This window comes from Neolamprologus brichardi, chromosome 7 (genome assembly GCF_056152115.1).
Source record: "Neolamprologus brichardi isolate AB-2024 chromosome 7, ASM5615211v1, whole genome shotgun sequence".
NCBI classification, from domain to species: domain Eukaryota; kingdom Metazoa; phylum Chordata; class Actinopteri; order Cichliformes; family Cichlidae; genus Neolamprologus; species Neolamprologus brichardi.
In genome coordinates this window covers 58,363,816-58,373,060 of record NC_142110.1, presented here as the reverse complement: position 1 = coordinate 58,373,060, position 9,245 = coordinate 58,363,816, and the positions used below count along the sequence as shown (strand labels likewise).

Sequence of the window (9,245 nt, the reverse complement as noted above, 5' to 3'; positions counted from 1 at the left end):
TGCCCACTACCTGCTCTGTGCTGCTGCTTGCGCGTGGCCGCTGATTAGACCTTGTGCAATCTACAACTAAGCGCGGCCTGGTGCGCGCTGCTCCGCCAGGTGAGCTGAATTAAAGCAATCAAGGGCTGGCGTGCCTAGTAGACCTTAAAATGCATGCAGCAGTCATTTGACCCGGGTGCGACATACTGAGAGGACAGCAAACAAAGCACAATCCACTTTCCACCGTGAGGAAGACTTTGAGCTAGACGGGCTATCGTAAGTTCGGACTCCTATTTGCTGCTTATATGTTTAGGAACTATGGAAGCTCAATTGTGGGAAAAAAAATGTTCATGCCTTTTTAATCTGTCATTTATTAAAATTCTCTCTCTCTCTCGATCATATTAAACATCAGGTTCCCATAAGGAGAATCATGTGCTAACGGCTGTCTAAATGACTCGGGTAAAGTTTGTAGCATGTGTGCTTGTTGTTTTTTGTCTGCTTTCACTTGTCTTTGCACTAGGATGATGTCGGAGTAAATGTGCAGTCATATTAATTGTCTTCCCACTAGTGCTGTCAGCGTTAATCTGAAATGATGTTAACGCCACAATACGGCAAATCTCTGTTAACGAGCTACCTCGGCTCGTCCTGTGCGTGGGGCTGGACAGCAAACTGTGCTAACGCACTAGTTCCCACCCATGTAATTGAGCATTGCGTGGCACATCCGACATACTGTTTTACTTTTATCCATTACGCACTTACCTTCAGGGTTATACTTCACATGAAAACAAGATAGTTCCAAAGGCCAGATCTGAATGAGGGTGGGGGAGGTTCAATTTGCCATTGACTGTAGATGACGTGACCCCGCCTCCTACCATTGTGCAAAAATGAAGCCAAAATACCCCGCTTGTGGAGGCTGCCATCTTGCAAATTTGGAGCCACAGTCTGCGCAGTAGTGACTTGAGGTGGAGCGACTGTGTAACGCTCCCGCCCACACACCCGCTGGACGTGACCGCAAACACGACCCCCTACACTTTTTACGTAGCCCGGCTGCTCGAGGTGTTTTTTTTTTTTTTTGTTTTTTTTTTGTGCTGGTTTACCCCGACTGACGACTCGTTTAAGGTAAATACAACCATGTCACTGTTATAAAAAAGACACAAAGCTTATCTTATAGTTCTAAAATCACTCTGTTGTTAATTCGTTAGTTAGATTAGCCGCTAGCATACGCACTGTGTTGGAGGCTTGTTGCTAGCTAGTTAGCGATGCTACACACCTGCTACTCTTAATAGTCTTCAACACTTATGTTTTTATCCACTTTTAGATAGCGATGAGATCAGCTGCACACTCTACAGAGGCCCAGAGTTACTGTTAATATCAAAAATATAATGCTGTCCTTTGAGATTTTAACTAAGACTGAGTGTAATGGATCTAAAACTGTTTAAATCTCTACAGCCTGGTAACATGGATACTTTGAAAACATCAGCAGAACGTTTCTAGTGTAGTCTAATTTGTTTTTTCATTTAATAATAGAGTCCATATTATATCAACAGCTACATTTACCCTGGAGATAAACTAGTGAGGGAGACAATCAGGACTAAGCTGGGTTTCCTGGATCCAGAGGTTTGGAGAAACTTCTTCCCTTTCTTTCATCACAGCTGTCCTGTGCCATAAGTTCTGTTAACCTGCTGTAAGAGGCATCATTTAAGAAACACCAGGAAGACTGAAGCTCATGGCAGTGATCAAGCAGGACTATGATCTTCACCAGCATCTCCCTCACAGGGAAATCTTCAGCACTCCTCCATAGGCCCGCCCCAGGAGATGGATAAACCCAGCATTTCATGAACACTGTGATGGAGACCTTTGCTTTGTGTAATGTTATAAATACTCAGATACTCCCCAGAGGCTCCAGACTTTTACATAAAGATATTATATTCAGTCCTGTAGGAAGTTATATATTTAAAAATATGTGATCCTTTCTGGTTACTCTGGTATGAATAACTCTGAATCACTTTATGGTAAATAACACTATCTGCAAAAAACTGAAAGAATTCCAGATGACAAGTTTGTAGTTCAACATACAAGTGACGACCTTTGACCTTCATCAGGTTTTATTTAATTGTGTAAGACAAAATCTCATGCTCTTCATGCAGCTGAGTACATCAAGTGTTTAAAACGGAAGCTGTGCAGGTCAGCAGCAGCTTTGTGAAACACCAAACTGAGGTCCTGTTAATGCTGATATATAGTGACACAGTTACATGAGTGATTAATCCTTTTGTTGTTTTTGTCTTTAACTTTATCAATAAAACCGCTTTCACTACAGCACGTGTGGTACTTTAACCTTTGTACTGTTTTCATCAGTTCATTTTACAGTTAACATGTGAACATGTTGGATGATCTGTCTGCTGTCACTCGATGGGGCTGAGATCTGAATCTGAGGGCAGCTCCTGTAATCACAAAGACAACAGAACCATCAAACTCGGGGGGGATATATATAGATAGATATCTATCCCCCTCAAAATTGAAATAAAGCTGATTCTTCTGTCCTCACACACTCAGGATCTGAAGTTCTTCTCTTACTTTTTTCAGTATCACAGTACACTACAGTACTTTAGTCCATAGTTCCTGGTTAATGAGGAGTTACTAAAGTACAAGCTTTAAAAAAAAAAAAATAAAAAAAAATGTTACTGTCTTTACAGATGTGGCAAGAGACTGAAAACATGCTGTTTGCACATATTTAATATTAAGCTCAGCACAGGAGCTGAAGCAGGGTGCAGCCTGTTGCTTTTATAGTATAATACTTGTAATAAAAGTACAGTAATTGGTGACTGAGCAGCCCGGGGCGTTTCTCTTGATTTCTTCAGTAAATTCATTCACCTGTACAGCTAAACGAACCCTGACAGCCGAGTGCTCATCTTAGCTAGCTTGGTCTCAGGACCTAGCTAAGGACGGTAGTTACAGATTGGCTTACAAACACGTTTAACTTACCGAAAAAGTGCAGCGGGGCCTCGGGTCCTTCTGTCGGGTAGTCCAGTTTACTGAAGAACACCTCAGGCTGTCAGGTTAAAACACTCGGTCGTGTTTTCGTAGCGTAAACGCTGGGCGTCCTCTCAGACCCAACGCTCTATCTGCTATTCGCGAACAGAGATACGCAAGTTTCTCCGTGACTGCAGCTGTCTTTTTTTTCTTTTCAAACCTTTATTTAAACATCAGTACAATACAAAATGGAATTAAATAGTACCACAATAATGGTGTTGTACTTACAAAAGAATTGTATACATAGAAAAACATACAAGAACAGTATTCAGAAACAACAATATAAATATGCTAGGGGGAAAGTAACTGATCAAGCCAAAGAATAAAGTGATTGAAAGATCTTGTTTTTTTTTGTTTTGTTTTTTTTTTCCACAAACACCAATAGTTTTTATAGCTTTTGGGTTAGTGGAGTTCTTAATTGAGTTAAGATACTGTACAAGTTCAAAGGAGAATACATAAAAAGAGGGATGTCTTCCTAAACATTTGGACTTATGAATATGAAATTTAGCCATTAAAATTAACAAGTTAATCATATATCTGTTATGAAAGTTGAATTGTTTTTGGTTTTTGTGCAGACCAAACAAAACATATTTCCAAAACAGTACAAATCCTTTAAATATATTTTCTGAAATAAAAATTAGGCAGAGAGCATATTTTTTCCATTTCCCCTGTAACAAAATTGCAGCAGTGTGGTTTCTGATGACATAAAGAAAGAAGGTCCACCTCTAGCTGCATAAAGGAAGCTGCTCACACACAGGACTGTCACTCAACCTGCAGTGCAACAAGTGACACGAATTACTTAAAACGCTCGCAAAACCTGGACAGAACTTTAAAAAAAAACAAAACAACCCAATTCAGCAATTTACTTTGCAACGATGTGTGATTTTGATCTCTCTCAAGCTCTGGACTGGTAAGTACAAGAAGTTCTATTCAGTTAAATTTATTTAAAATTTAAGCCGAAAGCTAATGCTTTTACTAAAACTATCATGTTAAGTAAAATTCTAAATGTTTTATGCTTTTGATCTCAAACCAGTAGCTAAGGGTGGAGTTTCCCAAAAGCATTTGCAATTATAGAGTTACATCCTGGGTTATTGTTTGTGAAAAGGGAACAGCTCCAGTCTGGCAGCATTTCGCAGTTTCGTTTCCCATTCCCTCACTGTAATCATATTGTACTTACATTCTGTGTCTAAATACATTGCTTGACAAAGCATGGTGTTCACATTACAACAGACATTTGTGTATATAGGTATGTAGGCTGATATTGATAATTATATACACTTATACGTGTTTTTATTCCATTCAGTGTCTTAAAAATGTTTCATTTCATATTTCAGCTCACCTGAAGAAGGAATTGAATCTGCTTGCTTTGACATGAAGGTAAGATTTTTCCCTTCCATAACTTTTTCATCTAATATCTTTACACTGTCACACACACATACATTTAATTTAAATGGAGTTTTTAAACAAATTTTACTATTTCATGAAAAATATCATCTTATTTTGAATTTGATGCCAGTAAAATGTTCCAAAAAAATTTGGGTCAAGGGAAACAAAAGGCTAAAAACGTGTGGCAGGGTGTGGTCTGTAGCACTGCATCTAGCTGAAACACCGAAACTGCATCAGCTCATCACACTTCCCCTGCATTCAAGTTTTGCTGGGTCCTGACTGTGTTGTTGTTGTTGGTGTGTATGTTCGGCTGCAAGCTAAAAAGCTGCAGCCATGTCTGTAAAACAGCAACCGTGAATAAAGTACGCTGAAAAGCATGAACCAGTCAGTGGTTGTTTGTTACAGTAAGTAGCAGTAAGTAATGCAAAAGCAATTCAAACATATCACCATTTTCTCTGGACCATGGCTCATTTCAAATGGACTGAGGTTTGCCAGTGTTGTAGATGGAAGGCGGACCCAAAGCAGCACGTCACAGATGTAAGGTAGCTTCATTGCCAAACTCTTAAAAAGATGCAAAAGTTCAAATCAGGGGTAAAAAAAAAATCAAACAACCAAGACTCTTTGAGGAAACATACTACTAGAAGGGTCAACAGCATTATATATTATATAGAGCATTTTATTAGTGCTTATTTCAAAAGCCGGCATCTCTGATGGTATGTGAGCATGTTAATGTCTATGGAATTGGCTTGACTGACTTGAACATCTGCAAAGATACCATCAGTGTTAAAAGCTATACACAGGTTTTAAAGCAACATATGCTCCTATCCATTTTCAGAGAAGGTGAGATATTGTACTGCCATCAAATTCAAAATGACCATATTTTTTCCTTAAGAAAGTACATTTTCTCAGTTAATTCTCAAAATGAAATATTGGTTTATGAGAGTTGCAAAACTTTACATTCAACACATCACATTCTTTTGGGCAGTGTCTAACCTTTTGGGCATTGTTTTGTACTTGCAAGAAAAATAGTGTACAAAAAAGTGTACATAGGCAACAATATATCTAAGTGAGATGTACAGAATAACATTTTTTTATGGAGCAATGTTGAGGTTACGTAACTTGTCCTGAGCAGCAATTTTTTTTTTTCTTTTTGTCCCACTATAAACTTTGTATGGCATGGATGAGAAGAAGCAGCAGAAGTCTGACTTCTTGTTTTTCTGCTTTGTATTATGCAGGAGGTTGAAAGTGAGATCTTCAGACTTAATGAGGGTTTGGAGTTGATGGTTTCCCACAACAGAAGGACCATGAAGAGTGTGGCTCTTCTAGTGCTGGGGGTAAACAGGATGAAAAAGCCACTTACTCAAAGTGACAGGAAGCTCAGTGATGATGATGTCATGAACATCATAGACAGTGTAGTGAAAGGTAAGTAATAATATTGTTATACAGTAAAAAAGAAATCATCTTATGGCTTGTATAATAAAAATAAAACCTCACAGTTACCACACTGCTGTGAAGAAATACAAAATTTCTGCTGTTTAGCCCTTTTAATTGTATTTCTCTTGTTTGGGTACACGATATTGTGGGCAACCATATAAGTAAACTGATGTCTATATTTAGGCACTGTAAAAATGAGACAGTGCTGCCATCACCAGGTCAAATTGGAGATTACTAAATCTGCCCTATATACAGTTATCATACAAACTGCTGTTATTAAAAAAATTGCATCAAAAACACGTTTTAAATAAAAAACTAGTACAAAAAATGCTTTATTTTCATATTCCCATTGAAAATTAAAAGCCACAATTTAATAAATATAATTCTATCATTTAACACGACTCTTATTATCATTGTGGTTTTTTTCCCCCTCATTTGCTTGTTCGCAAAAGAACAATAATTAAAATAAGTCAGACATTATTGTTTGCCCAATAATTTTGTAGCAGTATCTGGCTTAAGCATACTGATCACATCATACTGATGTGATTACTGATGTATTTTTTTCTTTACTGAGACCAAGCTGGAGCAGCTCATTTACTATATTAATATGTCAAACATCAATGACAGCTATCAATTTATAATTGAAACTAAAGTGCAATTATGCTTAAGCTGGGTGTGTGTGTGTGTGGGGGTTTTTTTTTTTCTTCCTTTTTTTTTTTAGAAAAACAGAAACTGCTGTTTGTCTAGCTTTAGGTGAATAGAAATTTTTGTTGTTTTTCCTTGTTCTGTTTCCTCTGTCTCTTTAGAAACTGTTTGGACTCCCAGCCAAGGAACAAAACGAAGGGACTTCCTGCGTGCCAACAGTGAGAAAGCATTGACACTGTGTGACAACTCTCAGAAAGATCTTGTCCTGTCAGGAGAGTTACAGCTGCAGGCCATCACTCTGCAAGGGGGAAATTGCCACCGCAAAGGTACAAATCGGACACAAAATCATTTACATAAGCAGGTATATTAACGTACTGGTACTAAACTTGAGTATTTCAGGTTCATGCCGCTTTATAGTCCTACTCCGCTGAATTTCAGAGATATTATATCTGATGACCCTCAGCTTCAAGGTTGGAAATGTGACATCAGTTTTAACAATCTAATAAAGTTAACCCCCATAAAGAACAGCTGTGTTTACTTCATTAAGTAAAAGCAGGTGTTTGAATGTAAGACTTGTAGTTGGAGCAAGTATGTTTAACCTGTTGGACTTTAGGTAGAGAGTGTTATCCATCCGTCCATCACTACCAAGTAAAAACAAATGGCCATTCTGCACAACTTCAGTCTTCCAGCTACACATGAGCTCCTGTTCTTACTTTTTTTGTTTCCTTACCTTAGTGAATTTTAAAATGTCCCGGTACATCCCTTTCTCCGTCCCTCTTGGTGACTCTCCTTGTCTGATTGTCGTCCTGTCTATCAACAACAACCTGTACATGTCTTGCCGCATGGAAGATAATAAAGTTGTGCTGTTTCTGGAGGTAAATATAAATTCACATGATACAATCTCATTTTATTTCTTTTTAGAAGTATTAAATAGACAAATTCTCCTTGCCTCCAGCCTCCCGTCTTACCCTGTCCTATAATTTTTATCTGAAAATTATAATGGGGATTTAATAGGTCCAATATTTTACTTTTTATGTCATACTTTAAGTTGATGTTTATAGGTTTTTACTACTAGTATTATAACTTATACAGGAGACAGTATAAAAAATTTGGTTTAAAATTATTTACTCTGAGTAGTTTTCCAATAACTTTGACTTACTATGTCTGAACATAGCTCACATACCTCTTTACTGCAAAATGTGGATATTTTTCCTAATGATTATGTCCCAGTTTTAAGTTTCCATAAACATTTTTCTTTTTCATTGGGACAAAATGTGTTTCCATGCATGCAAAAATGACTGGGAAACGTTTTCTTTTCATCTCTTTCTGCCAGCAATACCATGATGACATTTTAACCGACAGAGACATGGACCGATTTCTCTTCTACAGGAAAACCACTGGAATTTCTCTAACCACTTTTGAGTCTGTCAAGTTCCGCGGCTGGTACATCAGCACTTCACAACAGGAAAACCAGCCCGTTGAACTGTGTAAGGTGGATGCTGCCAGCCGCCTTACAAGCTTCAGAGTAAACTAAAAGATGTTGTAGGACCCACGCATCTGCATGATTTTTGACATAATCACTAGATGAAGCAATTTTATATAGTAATGCCTGAGTCTGTAGTGGCAGTGTTCTGTACTTATTGAAGTAGAAAAGCTTATGATCCAGTGTAACCTATCAAAAGCACTATTACTTTATAATACATTTACTTACAACATACAAAACATAGAAACAAACAAACAAACTGGAAAACACATGCCTTCTTTGTTGGAGAAAATTATAACAGGATATTCCTTAAAACTACTGATATATTTTCTTTTTTTCTAAAAAGCTATTATCTTTAAGTTTATGCTATTGCTGTGGCTTTTTAGTGTGAATGCTTGAAAAGCATTCACAGTATTGTTCTTCTAATCTTTATTCTATTTTATTATTATAGATTCCGTACTTTTTTTGTACTCTATCTCCTTCAAAACCATTAAACTTAGAAAAACCATTCAAACACCGTTAGATTCCTCGTCTTTTGGACATGACTGCTTCTATTTTTCTCATTTTTAACATTTATATTTTTAATTTTATTCAACTTTTTTCAACAAAAATTTCCCATGTATTTCAATGGGGAGACCCTTTAAATCCTCATTCAACTTACTCATTTTTAAACTCTTACTACTTCCACATACGTTGACATAAGAGCCACCATTCAAACTTTAAAACGAAGACAAGACATTCAACTTGTATTTATCTTTTCAATATCTATTATACTTTTTCTTCAGTTCCAGTTTAAGTTTCATGATGTTTTTTCAGCCGTTTCAGAGTTTATAATGGGTGTGTATGGGACTGAATGTTGGGGCTAGAGTGAGACAGCTCAACTGCTAGAGTGAGGGGGGGGGGGGGGGGGGGGGGATTAATCTAAAATCTTTTTTAAAAACTGCTGCTGTGTCTGCAGCGTTTGCTCTATAGGTATGATTTCACCCTCAAAACGTAGCCATCGCTGTCCTCTTTCATCCAATGTGTTTACTATTGTACTAGGTGTTATGGTTCTTTCATAAATGTCACCAATGCACAGCCTCCTCCCTCCAACTCTTCCATAGACTCTAATGTTAAAATGGCTCAGAAAGTTTGTCTGAAAAGTTTGCCAAGATTCATCTTAAACCAGTGGTTCTTAACCTGGGTTCGATTGAACCCTAGGGGTTCGGTGAGTCGGTCTCAGGGGTTCGGCAGAGCCTCCACCGTGACATGCACGGCTCATTTTGTGCACCAATATCCCATATCTATG

General features: G+C 37.7%; 1 protein-coding gene across 2 annotated transcripts; it reads left to right on the top strand.

Moving 5' to 3' along the window:
* Positions 1 to 3,761: 3,761 nt before the first annotated feature.
* LOC102781285 (interleukin-1 beta-like) lies at positions 3,762 to 8,681 on the top strand. Of its 2 annotated transcripts, none has more exons than XM_006797275.2 (6): positions 3,762 to 3,919; positions 4,344 to 4,386; positions 5,631 to 5,817; positions 6,636 to 6,800; positions 7,324 to 7,349; positions 7,808 to 8,681. In XM_006797275.2, exons 1-6 carry the CDS (start codon positions 3,885 to 3,887, stop codon positions 8,006 to 8,008), a joined length of 657 nt encoding a protein of 218 aa, XP_006797338.1. In that variant the 5' UTR covers positions 3,762 to 3,884; the 3' UTR covers positions 8,009 to 8,681. The 2 variants fall into 2 exon arrangements, with proteins under 2 accessions (XP_006797338.1, XP_087700640.1); XM_087844514.1 differs by having other exon boundaries at positions 7,210 to 7,349.
* The last annotated feature ends 564 nt before the right edge of the window (positions 8,682 to 9,245 follow it).

Bases quoted from the DNA above. Each gene is read 5' to 3' on its own strand.
- LOC102781285 (XM_087844514.1), top strand. From the start codon at position 3,885: ATGTGTGATTTTGATCTCTCTCAAGCTCTGGACTG. The intron at 5,818-6,635 runs GTAAGTAATAAT...CTGTCTCTTTAG, and splicing joins CATAGACAGTGTAGTGAAAG to AAACTGTTTGGACTCCCAGC. The intron at 7,350-7,807 runs GTAAATATAAAT...TCTTTCTGCCAG, and splicing joins AAGTTGTGCTGTTTCTGGAG to CAATACCATGATGACATTTT.